This window comes from Pyrgilauda ruficollis, unplaced genomic scaffold (assembly GCF_017590135.1).
Source record: "Pyrgilauda ruficollis isolate IOZ18807 unplaced genomic scaffold, ASM1759013v1 scaffold41, whole genome shotgun sequence".
Lineage (NCBI taxonomy): Eukaryota > Metazoa > Chordata > Aves > Passeriformes > Passeridae > Pyrgilauda > Pyrgilauda ruficollis.
In genome coordinates, this window is record NW_024525601.1 from 11,105,006 (window position 1) to 11,127,381 (window position 22,376).

Below are 22,376 nucleotides of genomic sequence, written 5' to 3' on the forward strand. Positions count from 1 at the left end.
TGTTCCAAATCTCTGAGCTTTCACATGCATTTTATGGAAAATATTACCACATTTTGGTACTAAGTTGAGGCTGACAATGGAAAGGGGAAGATCAACCTAGCATTGCTTTCACTAGCCTATAGTAATTTTAAATTAGGTTCACATGGATTTTAATAGAATTCTCTATAAATTCTGGATGGTTCATGATCAGTGATACAGTAGATACTCTTTTTTTGCCATCTCACTGAGTCCACCTATATCTTAGAACTTATATATCATATATATAACATATATATATATAAATGATCTAGTTTTGTGAAAAATGTGTGAATGAAGATTCACGAACACAAAGACTAATTTTCCACTCAAACTGGTGTCTCTGCTAGTATTCAAAGAATCCCTGTCTGAATTATGTGTGGGATGCTGAGAGTTGAAAAAAACATCAAATGAAGGACAAGGAATAAAAATCATATTGGGGCTAGAATTTTTCTTGCTCATTATTCACTCTAAGAAGCAGCTGCCAAAAGGTCAATCAATGTTATAAAAGAGAGAAGCAAAATAATATGGACAGCTGAAATGTAGTATCCCTGTAGACCTGATTTTTCAGAAACTGCTACTTTGCAGGAAAACCTAGAAGAAAATAGTAATTTTTTTAAGTAATTGTCCAGTAGGAGAGCAATTTCTCATGCAGACAAGTGCCAATATAATTAACTCCTTGGCGTTACCTCCTTGCAGAACAGCTGACAGCAAAACACAGGACAGCCTACTTGCCCTAGAATACAGATAATTTCTCTTCCAGACATGCAAAGCTTCATTGCTTCAGAGAAATATTCACAAATGAGAACAAAACAATGAGGTAATATGTTGTTGCACAGATCTAGGAGCAGCATTTAACTTTCCTAGATTTAAATACAACCCCCAAGCATTAGATTGCAGCATGGTTTGTTACTCTTGCACTGACTTTTACATGCAAGAAAAATGTGTGTAGAATGTTACCTACGTGTCAGCCTGCTTTGCTGTAAGGACAAAGGGCACTTTGATCCCAGTGCAGGAGATTACTGTACTATAGATTTTTTCTCAAAAATCAACTTTGCCTAGAGAAAAAAACTGCCTAAAGCAGCCTGAAGGCACAAAAGTCTCTGGAGAATACTACCCATGATTTCTCTCTAAGACTTCCATCATCAAAAGCAAGAAAATTGCTTTTTGTTAGAATACTGTGAAATCAGTAAAAAATGAGTGCCAGCTCCTGAAAAGTGTAGATTCAGGGTTAGGACGTGGGGGGAAAAGAAGTGCTAAACAGGGCAGTTTCTTTCTCTCTCAACTGTCACAAGGTACAGCATGGACAGTCTATGTGATGCAGCTCAACGAAACCAGCTATACCATGCCAACTCCCTCAGATGACTTCTCCCAGCTTAGGCTGGGGCTGAGTCCACCCCTGAAAAATCTCTGAAATATACATTTATACACTTGCAAATGTAGAAATATACAAACATACATGTAACAATAATGGTCCCAGCATAATAAATGTTTGGCAACTGGAACCTTAGCCAGGTGTTAACAAAATCTACCAGTCTTTGCTGGCTGCCTTGGCTCCTTCTGGGGTACATGGTGCAAGAGAGGATTCATTTAACTTTTCTGAGACCATTAGCTTCCCAGGGGGACATCTCTCTAGAGGTCTTTTCCCAGTGACTAAGAGGAAACCTCAGTGTCTGCCTGAAGGTTGGGCAAGATGAATCATTACAAACTTCTGGTGGGTACACAGATTGTGTCAGATCCCATCTAAGTTGTGTCTCAAAACAGAGACATTGCTCCTTTCCAACAAGCAGGGAGACTGATTGGGAATCCAGCACTGCTTGAGCTAACAATGAACAAACTCCATCACCCATGTACTGAGTCTGCATCTCTGATCCTCAGAAAGCACTGAGTATACAGAGAAGAAACACCACCCATGTACTGAGTCTGCATCTGTATGTGGGATCTGATCCTCAGAAAGCACTGAGTATACAGAGAAGAAACATGGGGCAGATGCAGAGAAAGCATTGGGGCATTATCATGCACAACCTGAGGGCAAGATAGAAAAATTCTCCTAGAACTAGTTGGATTTCTGGGCAAACAAAGGTCGTTTGTGTTATTTTGTGGAGGGCTTTCTATGAGTGTAATCTCCCCAGGCAAGGGTCATGTTTGTGTCCGTTACTTATTTTCTTTTCTCTAGTGATCCTGCAGTCCTTCCATTGACTTCAATGGCAGTGCCATGAAGCAATGGACTGACTCTAGGATTGGCCTATTTACTAAGCAAATAATCAGAATCAGCAGTTTTGGAGTCATATGGGCACCCAATAAGCAGCCTGTTTTGTTGTTGGATTGGCTATAAAATCCCAAATCCCCTCAGCTCCTAGCTGCTGGCACCAAGGCTCACTAACAGCAAGCAGAATGGCCTTTCAGTCTGTGCTCTTTGTTTTTTTAGCTGGACTGGTATTTTTCTCTGAAGCTGCACCACTGGTGAGTTTCTTTGTTTTCAAACTCAATCATTACAAGAATGATAATTAGATTTTCTAGATGACTAGCATCCTCCTCATCCATGAAATTCTGTAACCATTGGGCTTTTTCAGAATGCTATTTCTGGGATTTTTAATAGTATTCTTCAGAATTCTTAAAACGTTTTTCTTTTCTTGTCTTTTACCTACCTATTTTAAGGTATTAAGGAAGGGTCAGGGATCTAGGTGATGTGACCTTTTATTTTGCTTTGTTTCTATCTGTTCATGACTCACATCCCATATCCTCAAAAAAGAGAGAGCTTCACCAAACAAGTGCTTCTCTAAAGCACTAAGAATATTTTTGAGGTATGACTAAAGATTCCTCATAATGTAATGAAGCCTAAGAGAGGGATATTCTTTCAACATTAGGATGTCATATGTATTTGTTTGTTGGTTTCCCTAGATAACATACTTTGTCTGCACTTAAAAGAATTTGCTATTTTCATATTTGTGATCATATTATAAAGGTATAACATTATACCATTTTCCTACAGCCATTTAAAGCAACTCTAAATATTGATCAAGCAATCTGTGTGTGTGTGTGTGTGTAATAAAGTATCAGTATAAAGCTCTAAGATATTCTGCTTAAGAAATAGATGTTTGGAAATTAGCTTTGAATAGCATTTGCAGAGAATTTGCTTCTAAGTGAATGGTAATTCTTCAATTAGAATCTATCTTTTCTTTGGGAGGAGGCTTTTGCAGGCTTGGTGACAGTTCCTATACAACTTCTCCTCCTTTCCCCAAGGTCTCCCATGGCTCTGTTGATTCCAAATGCCCTCTTATGGTGAAAGTGCTGGATGCAGTCAGAGGAAGCCCTGCATCTGACGTAAATGTTAAAGTTTTTAAACAGGCTGAAGATGGAAGCTGGCAGGACTTTGCTGTTGGGTAAGTTGTGTGGTCTTCTGGAGCCATTTTCAAGGCACCTTGGGCAAGTAATTGAGGAGTTAAAGGAATTGAGCTCTGATCAAAACAGAAATATGTTTTCTGACACATGTGCCACACTATCAGTGTTCACAGTGCGTGAATTCTGATCTCAAATCCGTTAGATTTAAGTGGAACTTATCCGTGACTGAAATGTTAACTGCAAAAATATGTTCAGATGCTCATCTTATGTTTGTAAGGTACTAGTTTTGATACTTATTTTTTCTCCTATATTCAGTATTATCTTTCCTTTCTATAGAAAGAAAAAAAAAAAAAGCCTATTTACCAGTGTTTTGTAGGTAATCCAGACTAACCTGTCTTCATATGCAATGGATATAGAGCTCTATTTGCAGCAGTCACATACAAAATCCTCTCTGTAAGTTTTGTCTGCATACATGTAAATAATAATTGCATTATTCATCTTTTCTGTACCAAATGTGCTGGTTGGAAGAAACTCCTTGACCAGAAAGTTTTTAGGAGTGCTATTGTAACACAGCACAGAAGCAAAATCTCAGCAGTTTGAGGCCATTTCTCTAGCTCTGAATGTCTTTTTCTAGAATGACAAACCAATACCAACAGATACCTAGCATCCTTACAAATACCTTATGACATCACAGAGGGTCAGACAATAACGCCTTCAGTCTGTGACAGGTGTATGGGTAACAGAAGAACACAATTTACTAAAATTCAAGTAGCTGAGGTATTTAGACATTTAACTTGAACAGATTTTTAAATAACTCAAGAGAAGTCTCCAGTAGAAGCAGAATATTCAAGCACAGAATGATAAGCACAAGAATGGACAGGAGTCAACTGTACATTTAGCTGTATTTTACTAAGATTTTTATAGCATGATTTACACATAAGCAGCAGGGGAAAAGAAAAAAGAAAGCTCCAGAGAAAAAGACTGTAAGGAGAGATAACTTTCTCTCCATCTGAATGGTTTCTTTTTATATAATGAAAACGAAAAAATGCTTTTCCCATTGAAAAGTAGCAATAAAGTTTACAAGTCTGAAAAAACAAACAACTCTACTCCCAAGTGCTGAGTGTTAACCTATGAACAAATTACTCCTAAAATGGATTTATATACTTTAATGAACCGAGAAACTCCAAGAAAAGTGACATTTTTTTCAAGGGAAGTAAAGACAAGGATAACATCTTATCCCTAGTGAGCATTCCTTTCATTATTAGAAAACCAAATTATTTCAAATGTTTCATCAAGTACTGTTTAACAGTTAATACAAAATACAATTTACAGAAGAATAAGAGAAATGTAATGACATTATTAAATGCCTCACTTCTGGGGCATAACAGTGTTTTCTTGTTCAGTTTGCAACCCTACTCTCAACAAGCCCATGGAGACAAACCCTGTAGTTCTTAGGCAACTTCTGCTGACACTTTAGGTTAGCACAAATAAGAAAATCAAATCACACCTTCTTAAACATAAATTGAGAAGATTAACCATAGTCAAGTGAGAACCATTTTGCTGGGGGATGGCAGTGAATGAACATCAAACCACAACTTTTATTACAGGTAAAGATTTTGACATTTTTCTTGACTTGCATCATAACCAAGGCTGCTTTCAGTGATACCATTGACTTTAGGTGATGACAGTTGTTTGAACCAAGTTTTCATATGCAATTACAATTTTATTCTTTTGGGGAAGCCAGAATTTCCCTGTGTTAAAACAGCTGAAAATATGAATGAATCCAGGAACATGATCTGTAAATACTCCTGTCAGTTGAATAACATTTTGAACTTATACCTAGTAGACACATACAGGAAAGTTACATTTTGTACAAATGTCTGTTGTAATTATGTTTTTACCATTTTGTTTTCTTATGTTTACTTTGCACACATAGAATTAAGCAAATGTACTTAGCAACTGTTGAATTTGAGTAATGGTGTTTAAAGGGTAGTGGGGGAGTTAGAACAGTAGGAGCTGACTTTATTAAGAGGCTTATTTCAAAATGACTCTATCTGAAAATACGCAAGAAGAGATAACTGGAGTTAAGACATACTGGGGAAGGTTTTAGAACATGTGATTTGAATTCTTTATGAGCTCCTCCCATGACTAGCTTTGATCTTCTCACTCCTCACAAGTTTTTTGAAATCTAGGTCTTATCATGTGGTTCAAAAGTTGCAGTCAGTGAACACAGTTTTCATGTGACCTAGGTTACAAGTCACGAAAGAAAAGACTTCTGTGTATTTTGAAGTGGTTCCCCAACCCTCCTTTTTTTTTTTTTTTTAACTCCAAAATAAGGGCTAGTGTTCCTGACATATTTCCTCATCAGTCTGCATCCGAGAGCACAGTTTATCTCAGTGCAGTATGTCCTAAGAGTTCATAAACATCATTGTACAGACAGTGTAGATTTAACCAGACCACAATACACAGCTAAGGTCCAGTCAAAAAGAGGATAAGGACTGCAGTATGGGCTGGCACTGTAGTAGCTTTACTGGAAAAGCACAGCTTTTTAATTTAACTGTCCATCTTACAGCAGATGCCGGCAGTCCACATCCTGTTAAGAATAAGGAACCATGTTATATTTAGTCCCCCACTCAGACAGAAATACAAGTGCTGTTCAGAAGAAATCACAGCATTTTGCTACCAGTGCTGAATGCTGAGCATCCTCTGCCTTGTGCTAATCCCCTCCAGGCTCTGAATCACACACTGTCCTGTTGGCTGTCAGTGCAGCAGTAATGCTGAAGGGTTTCCTTGTGAGACCAGTTGCTTTGAATAGCTACCACTTAATAATTAAAATAAAGAAAGTGCCATTAACTTCTGGTACTGGGCATGCCTTTTCAAGTGAGCTCTTGTTTCCAGTTTCCCAGCTGGTCTGGACGGTTAACATCTGACACTCTGGAGCAGTACCCCTTAGGGAAAGCACCATTCCAGCTCCATCCATGCTTTTCTCAAACTAAAACTAATTTGTTTTTCTGAATGAAGATTTTGAGGCAGACATCATTTTTCCTTTTAATTGCTTGTCTAGACTATCCAGATTATAGGCAGAAGTACATGGATTGCTAACTTCTCTTTTCTGCAGGATCTGTTTCACAGCTTCAAGGACACTCACAAATTAATTTTTTCTTCTTTTATTAAAGCAATATAGATCAAACCAGGAATTACTAATTAAACTAAAAGAAATCAGATGCATATACTTTACAAACTGACTGTGATACTCTTTTCAAATAGGACTTTGATTCTCTGCAGTTTGGTCTGCCCTGGATACACTCGATTACACTAGTATTGGACCAGTGAGATTTTGTCAGTCTTGAAAATAAGAAAAATGAAAATTAGCATGGGATTTTTAATCCTGCTACCTCTTAATTTAGCAAAAGTTCTGTCATTCAGTCTTTTTTTATTTATCACCATTAACCAAAGATTACAAATAAGGTGAAGGAAGAGAAAGGGACTGGGAAAGAAAAGCCCAACAGCACAAATGATCCTGTCCCAGATAAGCAGCATGCCACTGATTTCTCCACTTCCACTCATCCTCCTCAAGTTTGTTTTCTGCCTAGGCAATTTCTCCTTGCCATAAGACAGGAAAGTTCCACTAGTTCTCCCAGTCAAGGCTTTCTTCATTTTTCCTTCAACTAAATCATGTGATTATTAAGTGCTATAAATATCAAATAAATATTTTCAGCAGAAAAAGACCCAAACAAAAACAAACAAACACAAAAGGTTAAAAAATCAGAAACTAAGTAAAAGGAGGGAAAAGAGATAAATGGGGTTTAGGAGCTAAGTATGTAAATATTTAAACAGCTGTCATACAAAGCTTGAAAAGCCTCCTTTTCAAACAAATAGGGTGCAGTGCCAGCTATAATTCCTTCTTGCTACTGGAGTTTCTTCATCCACAGTTTTTTGTTCTGAGCTGAGCACATAAGCTCTGAGCTGGGAATTCCTATTGCTCATTTATATGGTACCCAGTGGAAGAGGCCCCTGCTCTTTGACCAAGGCATTGTAATTCAAATTATTAAAATCTTATGATGCTAAACTTCTTTTTCAAGACATTACCACTAAGAGTCACATAAAATCACATCACTGTATAAGAATAAACTCCAGACCTTCAGTGCTAATAACTAGAAAACAAAATAATTTTCCAATAAAATTTCTCTTCCATCCTTAGTTTTATTTTTAGATTTGGCATCTTGCTTCTCATCATGACATTCCTTCTCCTAAAACAGTGACCTTTGGTTCCAGAGGACATTGGGTACAAGTTAAACATGATGCTAAAAGAGGGACCTTAAACCAGCCAGTTTTGATTTGTGATGTATATTGGTAAGTTGGTAGCAAGGGCAGACTCTGCAATGTATGGAAATATACACTACACAGAGGGAAGGAATTATTTCAGATGCTGCTCAGTGTAGAATTTGGCACCTCTTGCTATTTAATATTCCACACTGACTGTTTCAGCATCTAAATGATAATATAAAATATTTATATAGCTATTTAATCATTTCAGGAAGACCACAGAGTATGGGGAGATTCATGATCTCACAACAGAAGAACAGTTTGTAGAGGGAAAGTACATGGTGAAGTTTGAAACCAGCTCCTACTGGAAGGCGCTCGGGCTTTCTGCATTCCACGAATACGCTGATGTGAGTAGTGGCAAATATCCTTGATAACCTGTACACACTCCCTGTGTAGTGGCATCAGCTGAAAAGAGCAAACACAGCCCTTTAATACTGAAGGAGCAGCAACACTCAATGAAGTGGTTCACTGCCACACAGCCTGGGCAAATAGAGGCAGTAAATATCCAACTCAGCCACAGGAAGAAGCCCACTTCCTTGCAAATGCTGACACAGCTCTTCCAAAGTGTAGTTGTGCCCATTCACCCACTCATACCAGTAGGGAGTCTTGCTTGAAAAGAGCTACATTATTCAATAGTAGACAGTGTTTATAAAAACAAGCAAGGAAAAACAAAAAGAAAACCAAAAAAAAAAAAAAAAAAAAAAAAAAAGGAAAAAAAAAAAAGAGAGAGACTGCTTTCACTCATGCTGAAAGAATAGAGAGATTTGGAAACCCTAATTTTACAGGAAATAAGCTATGCTTAAATCCTATAGAGGTATTTCCCCCATATCAGTGACATGAAAATCCCTGAATTCTAATATGACATGTAATTACAGGGAAGCAACAATTCTTTCTGGTGTGCCTTTTTTAAAAATGATGTTCAGTACCAAAATATACAACTAAAAAATAAAGAAGGTATTAAAAAAGTAAAGAAATAACCATAGTGGGAAAGGAAAATTGTCTATTTTGTTGACACTCAAATTTCACAAGCAGGCCAGAAATGTGATAATGTCCTGTCTCTCCCTTTGCTTTCAGTGCTACATGGATTTATTGTGTACTCTATTTTACTGCATTTACTTAGCACATCCAAAAATATGTTCAAATTCTTCAGTCTTAATCTGTCATTAAATTTATGTTTCCCCAATTTAAGTAGTCTGGAACAGTTACTGGTGGTGGTGTAGAACATTTCAAACCACAGGTTCACGGAGCTCTAGTGGAAGACTAAAACAAATTACTAAGTCCCAGGTCCATAAAGTCTGAGGTGCTGTTTGGGTGATTTAGGTCACAAAAAGAACCCTCAAAAGTATTCCCTAGCCATTTGGATGTCTGAAAGTTGTAAGGGCTACACCTCAGAAGGTGCTTAAAAGTGCCTGACTGAGATTGTTCCAGATAGGCTGAAGGAGCTTTTCCTTGACACAACAGCCTACAGGCCAACAAGCTAGCTTGGGAGAGTTCAGGGACTGACTATATACAGGGTAACAAGCCTGCAGTCCTCAAGCCCCAGCAGCTTAGAATTTGGTCATAGGAGAGAACTCTCTAGACCACTTATAGAAAATGTCTCATGGTGTATAAAATAGATCAAATAGTAGGCTAAAGAAAGCTGGAATTTAACCCAGGTGACAATACTTTCCTGGGAATTGTGTGTCCCAAGTCCCATTGGACTAATTTGAAGAGCAGAAGATTTGAATTGTCCTAGGGCAAGGGTCTCTCCTTGTTCTGGCAAGTCTAGCCCCTCAGTTCTTAATGCAAAAACTGACCCACCACCAGTGGTCCTAAAAACAGGAGGGGGCACTGAAGTACAGAAAATAGCTTTGGGCTCCAGCTGCCTGCCTTGTTGGCCACATCACACAGGGGTTGTATTTAAATTCCCTGGGTGGAATTTCACCCCTGTCTTTCTTACTGGTCATTTGAGATACCTCCCCCTTACCCTCCTATTCCACATCACAAAGCAGTTTGCCTGGCTCAGGTGTGGGTATTTCCATCCAGCTTTACTGCAGCTGAGGCTCTCTGTGGACCTCGACCCAAATCTCACTAATATCTGAGTCCCTGGCAATCACAAAGTAACGGGAAGCATTACCCTTCAGAAGGGTAAAAGCATTGAACAGAACCAGCAAAGTGCTCTGCAGATGAAGTGGGGTGGGCTGCCTAGTTGTTAATAAGTGTATGTTGTTTATCATGACCACAAATTTTCCCTTTTCCAGGTGGTGTTCACTGCTAATGATTCTGGTCACCGCCACTACACCATCGCTGCTCTCCTCAGCCCTTTCTCCTACTCAACCACTGCTGTTGTCACTGATCCCCAGGAATAAACATGTACCATCTTTTCACACTTTCCTCCACTAGAACTATCATAGGCTTTTAGGGGGAAGGTTTTTCCTACTGCTAATGCATAACTTTTTGCTACATTAGTTGGTTTTTTTCCATTTTGTAACCTGGCAAACTTCAGACAAGTCAATAAAATATTACTTCTTTAAAATAATTTTGACTCAGTTAGGGGAATTTTATTGTTTTCTAAAATATGATTTGCATTAAAGTGCAAAGGACATCTGAAAAGCACACATGGGATGACACTTGATTTAGTTTTGTTATCTTCCTCCATTGCCTTAAAGAAGTCTCACCAAATACATTGGCTCAAAACAGGAAATTCATATAGTTGTGTTACCTTAAAAAAATTACAAATAAATGTGCTCAAAATAAGAAAGTCACCTGTGCTACTCCAAGTTTACACATAGAAAATATGGTCCCACTATCAACCAGGTCACAGGGTGAATAGGTGAAATTCTGAATACCTAGCAGCAGAACAAACAATGCAGAAACCATTGAAATAAGTATGACCAGAGAGCTGAAAGAGTTAAAATCTGTGTACCTTTGCTTAAAACTTCAGGTAAACCTCAACACATTGATGTCTCAAGAGGAAAGTTTGCTGCTCAATCAATCCAGGAACTACAGAAGTAATTTCAATTAGCACTCTTTTTAACATCTTTAATAATAATTATTTGACATAACACAGCTGACTACCCTATATAGGTGCATTCCAGTTAAATCCCTAATAAGTCAAATCTGTAGCCATCTTTAAAAAGAAGTCCAAAAAGAGAAGTGTAATCTTAATAGTCTCTTCATATTTTTAGAAATAGGAAAACGTAAGCTGTAGAGTGACTGTGATTCAAATGAATCTGCTGATAAACTGACTATAGTAAAGGCTTTGAGGCTTTTAGCAGTGATCTCTGTATTGTATTTAAAATATCCTGAAGTAGAAGAATTGGTTCTAACTGGATTACATAAACTACAGAGAAAGAAACTGAAATCATGCCAGCCAGAAACATGCAGCACTCATTTGCCACTGACCTTGGAGTTTATACCCAGAGTCTGCCAGGATGACGGCATAGCAAGTGAATTCACAAGTTACAAAAGCTTGCCTTTAACATTTCACTGGTTACTTTTTCATGGATTTCTAGATGCTACCATAGTTACACAACTCTTGTAAGTAGTGCAAACAGTTTCAAAACAGCGCCCATCATAAAATATGGAGATTTTATGGGATCCTGCTATTCCTGGAGCTTGAAAACTGGTAGGCTTCATTTGAAGTGCCTTATGCTAAGCCCTCAAAATAGGACTTAAGTTTACTCATATATATATACTCAGAAAAAAACCAAACCAAAACAAAGAGAAAAAACTGCTCTGCTTGTATTCATCCATCTGATGAGATGATAAATCTAGTAAAAGAGTGTATGTACATATGTCTGAGCAAAGATCAGAAAGACAAAGTTGAATTTCAAGAAGCCACATTTCCCTCAAACGAACCAGATGCTTCCAGTAGGAGTTGACTTGCAGTTATATAGGGAAGGTCCTGAGCTTGTACTGAATCTAAGGGACAAGAGACTTAAAATACTGTTAAATTGTGCTTCGGAAGTTGGTGTGTAGGTATCTTGATGCCATGCTGAAAACCAAAAGTACCATATTTTTCTTCCTAGGGAATGCGTAAGATAACAAAGTAGCCCACAGATTATCCACCTACATCTTATTAGAGATGGGGAGGAGAGCAACACAGAGAGAAATCTCTTAATATATGAGCATGGGTGACTCAGAGAATTTCTCACTGAAATTGCTGAGTTGACATAAAATTGGTATTTCTCTCAGGTATATACAGCAATTATTCCTCAATACAGCATTATTCCTCAATAAAAAGAGAAAAATACAGAATAGACATTTCTTCGAAGAAAATTAACACAGTAGTTGTACTAGGCAATGTTCACAATATTTCCACAGACAAGGATAGAAAAGACTTATTTTCACAGACAAGGTTCATGTTTGTATGGGTTACTTATTTTCTCATTGTTTACTAAGTAAATAGTATGAATCTACATGTTGAAAGTCATAGGGGTTTTCTGATAAGTAGCTTCATTTCAGAGGCCTTGATATAAAAATCACAGCTTTCACCATTTTCTGCTTGCTGACACAGACTTCTAGTGGTAGGCAAAATGGCTTTTCATTCTGTATTTCTGGTTTTCTTAGCTGGCCTGGCACTTTGCTCCGAAGCCGCACCATTGGTAAGTGTCTCAGGACTGAAGTCCTTCTACTCATGTAGTCCCAATTCTTTTTTTTTATTCTTTTTTTCATTATTATTTTGATTTTACAGTATGTACTGACTGTAGTTCTCTGCTGCTGCTCTTTTCTGGTTCTTCTTTCTCCTGCTCTAGTGATTAGTGAGAGGACCTTCTGGGTAGAGAAGTAGCACTTGTCATTAGACACAGCAACTACATGAAAAACAAAGGAAAACAAGAAAGGAAAACTATTGTATTCACTAGACAAAAAACCTTGAGCATTCATAACATAATGAAAGAAATTCATCTCCTGTTGCAAAATCAATGCTAGAGAAAGGCCTTCTCTAGACTTCTGCCTTACTGCTCTACTCACTACAGCTTAATCCCATGTAAGTAAAGAACAGAGCTAAAGTCAGGATTCTTCTTTCAGAGAGCTCATTTATCCCAGGAAAGCAAGCTAAAGACTCAGACACTTCAGCTTGTAATTCTCCTACAACAGCCTCTCCTCAACTACTCATTTTTCCTCTCAACTGTGATCTTTGGGAAAATAATACCTGACTAACATTGTTGAGGAATTAGGGCTTCATTGAACTCCCAGGATGTAAAAGTCAGGAAAATCAGCAGTGGCAGTGCAGCCCTTCTTGCCAAGGCCTCGCGAGTAACACCAGTGAGGAGCTACTGCATTCCAGAAAGGGAGCATGAGGAATCTGGGCAGTATAGATACACGCTGATACCCTGGTATGATACTAGACAGAGTTCCTGGCTTGTGGAACATCCTAGATTTTGAGAGGGCTCTTAATGAAAGAGAAGGCTCTTAATTTTTAACCATCTACATCACAATTCATTTTACAATGATTAAATGGATATCAGTGGCTGCTATTTTGAGATCATCCTTGATTAGCACCTTCTACAAAGCTCTGTTTTCTCTCTCTTCATCTGCAGAATTAGGTAAAGTCAAAGCACTGACTCAACTCTATTTTTGAAAAGGTAAAACATCAGGCCATAATCACTACTTGTGATGGATGTATCGGGATGAAACGATAGCCATCCTGTATTTGAAGGAAAGTTTTCCTCTCCTGTCTTTGTGTAGCTGTCAGGGTTGACAAATCTGATTCAACATGCTGTTAGGAGAGAGTCTGTATGTGATGCTTGTCATGTTCACAGCAGAACTGTAGCTCTGTGGCAACAGAGATAATTCTATAGAACAAGGTATCAGAGGCATTCAAATCCAGAAAGCTGTGCTCAAATTGCCTGTCCAAAATACAGAGGAAGACTTGGCAGATATTCCTACTACCTTTGAGGATGTAATTATTTCCTGTTGGGGCCACAATTTAGTTACAACTTCATGCTGGACGTGTTGTGTAGCTAAGCCATGACAAAGAAGAAATAGAAATGTGGTCTCACACCTGCAGCGCCTCCTTGGTGTACATGGCTACATGCCCAACAGCTCCTGAAATCTTCCTTCCTGGCTCTACCATATCCAGCCCACAGAAAGCTTCAGATTATGTTTCCTCAGTACACAGCAATATTCTCGTGGAAAATATGGTCTGTACTGTAGATCTGAAGAATAATATTCCTTACTATTTTATGATGCAATGTTACTTACCCTTCTCACAAACATAAAAATTCTCACTTCCTATTGCAGGACCCTCTTGATGCCAAGCATCCTCTTTCCGTAAAAGTTGTGGATTCCGTCCGAGGAAGTCCAGCTCCAAATGTGGCAGTTAAATTATATAAAGAAGCTGCAGATGGATCTTGGGAACTGTTAAATTCAAAGTAAGTCACACTAAAATTATGAGTGAAAGACAGGAAAAGCAATGGGAAGAGGTAAAATAGTTGAAAGAGCTACTCCACATTCTCTAAAGTGAGATGTCTGTGTTGCTCAGAGGATAGATAACATACAGTTGAATTAACTTGCTGCAGACTCTCTTCTAAATGTACGGCAGTTTCAACTACAAAAATGGTTTTATAGCGCTTTATAAATCTTACAAACACAAGAAAGCATTTTAAACTATCCTTTAATTGAATAATCACTTCTCTTTAATTTTGTTGCAAAGGTCTATATTACCATTCAGGACCCAGCAATGAACTGCTGCATTGTTACCAGAAGTATCAGATAGATTCTTACATTTTGAAACCAAGACTCTGTTGAGAATCCTGCCTTTACTGGCCATTTTCCATCTTTCTAAATGGATTTTAATTTCTTACAACACCACAGTTTTAAAAATAAACTGTTTTGAACATATGCCACATCATATTTGATAGCCTTCTTTACTTCAAGATAAAGGACTTAGCCAAAAGGAGAAAATATGGGGATACACTGTTCTCACCTTCTCCCCCACAGAGAAGCAATCATACCTCAAAAAATAAAAAAGACCCTCCAGATATATAAATATTGCCAAGTCTTTTGAAAAACATAATTGTAGAATTTAAGATACAGATGACTTTTTTTTTAAAATTGCCCTCTATTTTAGCATATATTAACACTTAAAAAAAAAAAAAATCAATTTTTACTTAAAGTATAGCCTGAAGTTAAATTGGAAACATTCTTAGGAGATACACAGAATGAGCATTTTTTATTCACCAAGCAATATTCCACTTTCACACTAAGCTCCTCATGATAGTTGCCAAGTCTCACCTGAGAACTTTCTAGGTATGCTAACAGTCTATTCACCTCTAAAAAACAGTGAGAAAGGGCTCTCAAGGGCTAGAGCTGGCATAGCACATGAACTTCAACAGTGGAATCCTGGACTCAGATGCATTTCTATAAATTTCTGCAGAAACTGCTCATATGCCTCTTCCGTGTCGTGGAGCAGTGGGCTGGCACAAGCAACACTGCTCTCATGTGTCATTGCAAAATATAGGTACAGTGAAGGTCACACATACTTGTACAATGTGGGGAAAACAATCTATTCATGTTGTCCTGCTTAAACTGCCTCATTCCCTCAAGTCAGAAGAAAATTTCACACATATTCTATCACTGTAAATGCGTGAAATTTTCCAGTAAGAGTGTTCAGTTCACTTATCTTCACTTCTGAGCTTAGAGATTCTATATAAAGATACTCATAACAGCTGGATGTTGACTGAAGTCTCAAAAACACATTTAACTTTTGAAAAAAGGAGCAAAGTAACCTCAAGATAAGGTAAGCAAAAGTCATACTAAACCAACCTCTCCCACCTTGATAATTTGTAAATAATTGAATGCTAGCAAGACGTCCTGTAACAAATGTTCTCAATCAAAGATGCATTTGGTATTATCTGAAAAAGCTTATTAGAGAAGTGACCAGTTATCTAGCAATGATCAATCTATGACAAAGAAAAAAAAGATGCGATTGAACAGATATAAAACTTCTGATAACTGGCTATGGAGCATCTTGAAAGATATAAATGGTATTCTATACTTTATTTTCTAAGCTACATGAAAAAACAAATCCTAAATATTGCACTGCACAATGACATTATTTTCCTCTGCATGCAATTTGAATTAAATATGCTCAAAAAAATTTGGCAGCTAGAACAAAAGACAGTGGTCTTTACATACCAAAATCAGGAACTGGCAGCTCTGTTATTTGTGAATAACCTACCTAATGAAAAACCTCCTAGTATTACAAAACTTATTTCACAGAAAGGTGAAACACAGAAAGGTGTTTCAAAAAAGGGACATGTCTGAGAGACAGCATTCAATATTGCTTCTGGACCCCTAAATCGGTTGGTGTTCAACGATGTATGGTTTCATACCAGTACTAGGGCTTTATATAACACTGATAGTATCTTCAAATCAAACAAAACTGCCTGTTTGTTGAGGCCGATACAAACCACAAGGAATTCCATGAGGCTGCACTGCTAGCTGACCTATGGTCATTACAAATAACAGATCTCAAATTTCTAATAGCCAACTGTAAACAATACTTACACTGCTAAAACAACTCAATGAATTTAAATAAGAAAGAAAACCATGGGAAACTCAGGATACTTGACACTGCTTAGTTGAAAAGTGAGTGCATCATAGAGCTTCCACATTGCTTACAGCAGTGGTGAAGTTTTCCCTCTGAGTGGGTTCATTTAATTGAAGTCCAAGACTCTGCCAAGAGTCTATGAACAATAATGCCAGTTTTTGGCTCTCCCCCAAACCATGCAGAGTTAATGAGATGGCAGGCAGCCATCTGCTGTGGTCACTGTGGAAGTAGAAAATGCCAAGATAAGCTCTGAGGCATCCATAATACAGATGGACATAAGCCGTTCCAGATCAATAGAAGTATTCATCCTATTACTTAAGCCACACACCAGTCAAGTTCAATTGCTAAAAATGCATCTTTCTCAGGTTTTTAACCAAATTATAAAAGTGTGTTCTTCTACCATTACACAGGCAAACCAATGACAAAGGCAGCCTCTCAGAGCTTACAACTAAAGAACAATTTGCAGCAGGGTTATACAAGCTTGAGATTGATACAGTCTCTTACTGGAAGAGTCTGGGCTTGAATCCCTTCCACCAACACGCTGATGTGAGTATTCCTTTCTTCCTCTACTTCAGTTGCAAAGAATAAAGATACTTAATATGTGTGGACTTCAGTTACTAACTGTCAGTAACTCCCCATGTGTGGAGACACAAGGCTTGACTCCATTTTCTCAGAAGGTTGATTTATTATGTTATATATTATAGTAAAATACTACATTAAAACTATACTAAAAGAACAGAAAGAAAAGAAGATCAGAAGGCTACAAAGAACAAGAATAGAACAGAATGCATAACAAAAATCCTGTGACTGCTCACAGCCTTGGCACAGCTGGCTGTGATTGGTCATCAATTGAAAACAATCCATATGGACCAATGGAAGATGCACCTGTTGCATTCCACAGCAGCAGATAGTTACTGTTTACATTTCTTTCCTGAGGCTTCCAGCTCCTCAGGAGGAGAAAAATCCTAGGAAAGGATTTTTAATAAAATATCATAGCTACAACTAACTGCATATGTTGAACTTCATTTACACTTTAAAATATTTTTATATTAACACTTTAAATCCACAGTCTCAAAGCTTTGTAGGAACACAGTCATGACAGAACCTCGTTGCTAGCTCCCCCACAAGTCTCAAAGCTCCTAGATACATTATTTATGGAGAGGATTTCATTCCTTCTACCCCTACTTAAGCCCATGATTGTTTTTGTGATTATTCTGTCTGAGGGACAACAAGTGGTGTACTCTGTGAAGTCCCCTGGGAAAAGCATTGATCTGTCTTTTGGAGACAACAGTTGTATGGCTACAGACAAAGTTCATAATTTAGATTTTTAAAGAAAGAAAAGTATGTACTATGTTCTGGATGCTTGGAGCCCCAGTTTACAACAGAAAAAAAAAGGTACAACGTGCCTCTTTAATTTGCCTAGGACAACAAAACTGGTTAGAGAAAGGTGTTCCAAACCAGGTACTGCTGGAGGATTTGGGGACTGTCTCCTTCCCCTCAACAGCATTAGTGCTTTCCTATGAGCTTTCAGTAGCAGCAGCTCTGTATTAGTTGTTTGTTGGACTGTGACAGATCTGCTTAGCTGTTCCTTATCTCCGTGAAGAAAAGGTGGCTAACACCTGGATTAAATTCTCTGTCTTCTGACAAACGAAAGATGACATTCTTATACTAGACAATAATGAAGGTTAATGCTAGATAGCCTTGCATTCTGTGGGAAGTGAAATAAAAAAGGGAAAAAGAAGGATTTACAGTATGTAAGTAAATTGACTGTATATCAAGATAATGGTTGACTGGAAATTAATTTAATATACAATGCAAGAGCCTTCTTTCTTAAAAATAAGCCTCAATAGGGAACACATTTTCCTCACTTCACTGGTTGTTTCATATGCATCTTTTTTATTAATGTTGAAAGGAGCACAAGCTGTGCATCACAGAATGCTATTAAACTGACACCTCTTATCTCACAACACAAAATAATGCATTATGTGGAGTGAGAAATCAAAGGACAGAATGTGCTGGTCAGGGAGATGTTAATAGGGCTGTGGTAAATAATTCATATATAAGGTTATTATCATGCTGTGGCATTAGATAACTAATGCAGTCTTTCTCTAACTATTGATTTTGAATCAGAACTAAAGAAACTCATTGTTTTATACTCTGGCCTAATGACAGCTAATGTAGCACTGTCTAATTCTGTTCCTTGAAGTACAGAACATGGTAAGAGCAACAAAAGCATTCCAACACTTGAAAGAATGGGCAAATGTGCTAGCTATTTATGAGTACCAACAAGGAAATGCCAATTTGGATAAATGGACTGAATAAAGTCTTAAATAATGTGACATTTATACTTTCAATAAAGGGTATTTAACCAGTGTAAAAGCTGTGTTACAAGCAGTAACACTTCAGAGTGGGAATATTTCTGAAGTTTCATGTGAAATTACATACAATGATCACAATGGTTCTATCTAGGCTTTTATCTAGAGATCAATTCTCATTTTGTCTCATATTTGTTTTTTTTCTTTTTCCAGGTGGTGTTCACAGCCAATGATGCTGGTAATCGGCGTTACAAGATTGCTGTTGTCCTCAGTCCCTTCTCTTACTCAACCACAGCAGTAGTTAGTGAGCCAGTGGAATAAAAGCTGACATTAAGCAGGAAAATTCAGTTGTGTAAATTAAAATTTCCATAAACGATAAGAACTTCATATCTGAATGTATCAACAGCTTTAGATTTCTTAGTAAATCACTAAGTTTTTTATTCACTTTGTTAACTTTAGGAAGAAAGTGTATTGACTTTGTTTTCAAATACTCTTCTGAACAAAAGTATTCTGCATTTCTGTATTGTCAGTATTACCCTTCTGAGTAAAAGTTTAGGATTTGAAAAAAACACATTAACCTCAGGAAAAAATTTATTGTAATTCCATTATGGAGTCTCTGAGAATAAACTAGTCTTCTATGAAGCTGATAAACTAAATTTCTTCTTGCAAAGGAATTGAACAAAACACATCTGTGAAAGGCGTCTCATGAAAAGCAAGCAGACGGAAAATACAGTCCACCACTACCATCTCCTATGTTTTATTAATGAAGCCCACAACAGAGGAAGTCACATGGGATTACTTACTCAGGACCCCACATAATAATCAGATAAACTCACCTCTCAGTTCTGATTTTGGAGACATGGAAGTGAAAGCAGGTAAAGGTGACAGCATAGTAGAACAGCATTTAAAGATGCTAAGCAGGCTACAGATACTTAAGATGCCTTCTTTCCTGTTTTCCAATATATCATAATTGGTGACATTTTCAAGGACAGACCAGAAGGCTGTGTTTCAGAAAAGTATATCACTCAAACATGCTTGAAGAAGTTTATTCATGTATTTGCAGAAAATTCTGCAAATATTGTCCCAAGTTAAAGTACTCCCCAGAATTACTTGCATACCTCAAACCATCAGACATTTTCATAATAGCTGTAAAATGCAAATAAAAATAAGGATAACTGATGAATCCTGAGAAAATCAGTTTCCTATTTAATGCCAGGAAATTCTATTCCCATTCTAGTGATTCCTAAATAGGGAAGAACCATTAGGGGATTCAACAGAAGAACCCTGTCTTGGAAAAGTACGTAAAAAGGTTGAGTCACTTAGCCTAATAAAACCAAACCCTGAAAGCCTATAAATACAAAAAAAGGGAAATGCCCTGCTAGCCTAAAGGCTTGATCCCATCACAGCCTAACCTGATGTATTTGGACAGGTGTGTCTTTTTTTTTTGCTTTTACTTTGGGGTACCGAGCACTAGAAAAACGAGCATTTTATCTAGAAACAAAACACAAAGATGATATCTTTTCCACAGAAACTCAGAATAAACAAACCAACACAATCTTTAGAACATTATATTTCATAAAAGACAATGATAAAAAAGTACAAACATTTTCATGAACAAAAAAAACCAAAACTATGATAGTACACAGGAAATTCCCAGCATTTGTTTCAGTGCATTTTTTCACTGAGCCTATCTTACATACCTCTACAAATAAAATAATCTTAAGTACACTTCCGTTTGCTGATATGTAATGGATCCTTTTAATTTTTTTAAAGAGCTGGTTCATTAGTAACCCACTACAACAATTAGTAAACATAACAATAGAAAAATAGAGTGGCAGATCCAAGAAAAGGGACATTTTGCACTTGCTTTTTAATACACCACCTCTTTGCAAAATGGACTTTATATTTAATATTCTCCTACTTAAATTTGAAATATAGAAAATGGGCTTGAGAGTATCTTAGCATATTAATCAGATTCTACTCTTAATATTTCTGTAATGTTTTTACTTGCTAATTTTCAAGACCTTCAGAATCTTGTAAAATACTCCCTTCTTCTTCTCCCTCCATGTTCACTCCTTGAAGACATCCCTTATTTGCCTTGTCAGCAATACAAAAGCCAATGTGATTGGCTTCTCTCTACATTTTACAAGAACCATGAAATTATCAAAAGGAATGTGCACAACTCTTAGTTCTGCATCATATTTATTTTGTTTGAAGGCACTGGCTATGTTAAAATTCACTACAGAAGAGTACTGAGTTCAGACAGGTAGTATACAAACACTATTTTGATGTAATTTAAGATGGCAACTTCTAAAACTTCCCAACAAAGTGATAAAAGTTATTTAGAGAAGAGTGTTGGTCAACAATTCATAATTTAACATCCATCATTTTGGGGCACCAAAATGCAAAATTTTAAGAACTCAGCTATATGTCACAATCCATTCACATACTGGTTTAATTCACATTTTTCTAGGACCATACATGATCAGTCACTTAAAGCTGTAAAGTTATATTAGTTCAGCCACAGCATATGTGTAATATAGTATGTATATATGTAAGTATATATACATATATATGCATTAGATTTTTTTAAATTACACATAAACTTCACAGAATGCCTAAGAAATGGGAACAAAAGCATGCTTCAGAAAACAGTACAGACCTACGATACCAAAGGATGTTTCATTATTGTAGGTGTGAAATTGTAGGTAAAACTGTACTGAAAACCAGAAATCACTTCAAAGTTACATGAGGGATTTAAAAATGTATTCAACTGTTCTTAAAGAACTGTATTAGTCTGCTATGAAATAAGACTAATTTTATTTTGAAGATATAATTGTTTATACAGTGTATTATCTCAGCTTTCTCCATATGCTTCAGAATGTTATATACACCCAGTTATAAGAAAATCTGCCAGGAGATGAGCAAACCACTTAAGCATGCTTTTGAAGGATGTTTTCTTCACTTTATGCTTTTAGTTGTTTTCATTTTATTACATCATTCCTAAAGCATATTAGATTAGCTGGTAGATATTAAGGTAATTCCAGTATGGTATAAAATATCCCTTACAATTGCTCTCAACTACTAAATTAAATAATAATATTTCTACTAAATATTTGGGATGCCTACAGGTAAGCTCATAATGTTACCGAAGGATGGCTAAGGGCAAAATTTGCTGCTGGGATGCCAAATAAACAAAAGGTGTTTATGGCGAACAAACTTAAAATATACAAAGCACCACGCCATCTGTGGCAGCAATTCAGGAAACCAACATATAGTAATGACTTAAAGTTAGGATTCTTTGTCAACACTCTTACAGAACACTCTATGGATAAACAATCCTTATTATATATACTGCTTTCCATTTTTATGGGAGCAGAAATCAGTCTTTGGTTCCTAAAGAGTCGAGTAACTGTGACAAACAAAACAATTTAATATATCTTGGTCACTATATTTGCATTAACATAGAAAATAAATGACCTGGTCCTTTTCCTTTGTATTAACAAGGGATGTAAAAAAATATTAGTAAAGATAATAATGCTTAGCAGTGGGATACTTTTAGGTAGCATAACATTACAAGCAAAGAGAAAATAAGATAAGGAAAGAGGCTAGTTACTCATACATTTAACACCACAAAAATAGAGAAGCAGACAGGACCAATCCTTAGTGGGACTGCACAACCTCAATCTCATTGACAGTCATAGACTTGAGGATCCTCAGTGCATCATAGAAGCACTCAGCACTCTACCAGGATAGGCCCTTAAATAGCATATTGAATGATATATTATGAGTGGAATTTTAAAAAGCACTTGAGATTGGCCTGCTTTCTGTTCTGCTTATGT

At 37.0% G+C, this 22,376-nt stretch overlaps 2 protein-coding genes across 2 annotated transcripts; both read left to right on the forward strand.

Moving 5' to 3' along the window:
• Positions 1 to 2,298: 2,298 nt before the first annotated feature.
• On the forward strand, positions 2,299 to 10,201 carry TTR (transthyretin). The gene is made up of 4 exons (XM_041477631.1): positions 2,299 to 2,478; positions 3,259 to 3,398; positions 7,895 to 8,030; positions 9,924 to 10,201. Exons 1-4 carry the CDS (start codon positions 2,410 to 2,412, stop codon positions 10,029 to 10,031), a joined length of 453 nt encoding a protein of 150 aa, XP_041333565.1. The 5' UTR covers positions 2,299 to 2,409; the 3' UTR covers positions 10,032 to 10,201.
• Positions 10,202 to 12,142: 1,941 nt separating this feature from the next.
• Positions 12,143 to 19,632, forward strand: LOC121359017 (transthyretin-like). Its single transcript, XM_041477654.1, has 4 exons — positions 12,143 to 12,269; positions 13,909 to 14,039; positions 16,630 to 16,765; positions 18,748 to 19,632. The coding sequence occupies exons 1-4, from the start codon at positions 12,201 to 12,203 to the stop codon at positions 18,853 to 18,855; spliced, it is 444 nt and encodes a 147-aa protein (XP_041333588.1). The 5' UTR covers positions 12,143 to 12,200; the 3' UTR covers positions 18,856 to 19,632.
• Positions 19,633 to 22,376: the final 2,744 nt, after the last annotated feature.

Coding starts and splice junctions, on each gene's coding strand:
- TTR (XM_041477631.1), top strand. CDS start 2,410: ATGGCCTTTCAGTCTGTGCTCTTTGTTTTTTTAGCTGGACTGGTATTT. Junction 2,479..3,258: donor TCTCTGAAGCTGCACCACTG/GTGAGTTTCTTT, acceptor CCTTTCCCCAAG/GTCTCCCATGGCTCTGTTGA. Junction 8,031..9,923: donor CATTCCACGAATACGCTGAT/GTGAGTAGTGGC, acceptor TCCCTTTTCCAG/GTGGTGTTCACTGCTAATGA.
- LOC121359017 (XM_041477654.1), top strand. CDS start 12,201: ATGGCTTTTCATTCTGTATTTCTGGTTTTCTTAGCTGGCCTGGCACTT. Junction 14,040..16,629: donor TGGGAACTGTTAAATTCAAA/GTAAGTCACACT, acceptor ACCATTACACAG/GCAAACCAATGACAAAGGCA. Junction 16,766..18,747: donor CCTTCCACCAACACGCTGAT/GTGAGTATTCCT, acceptor TTCTTTTTCCAG/GTGGTGTTCACAGCCAATGA.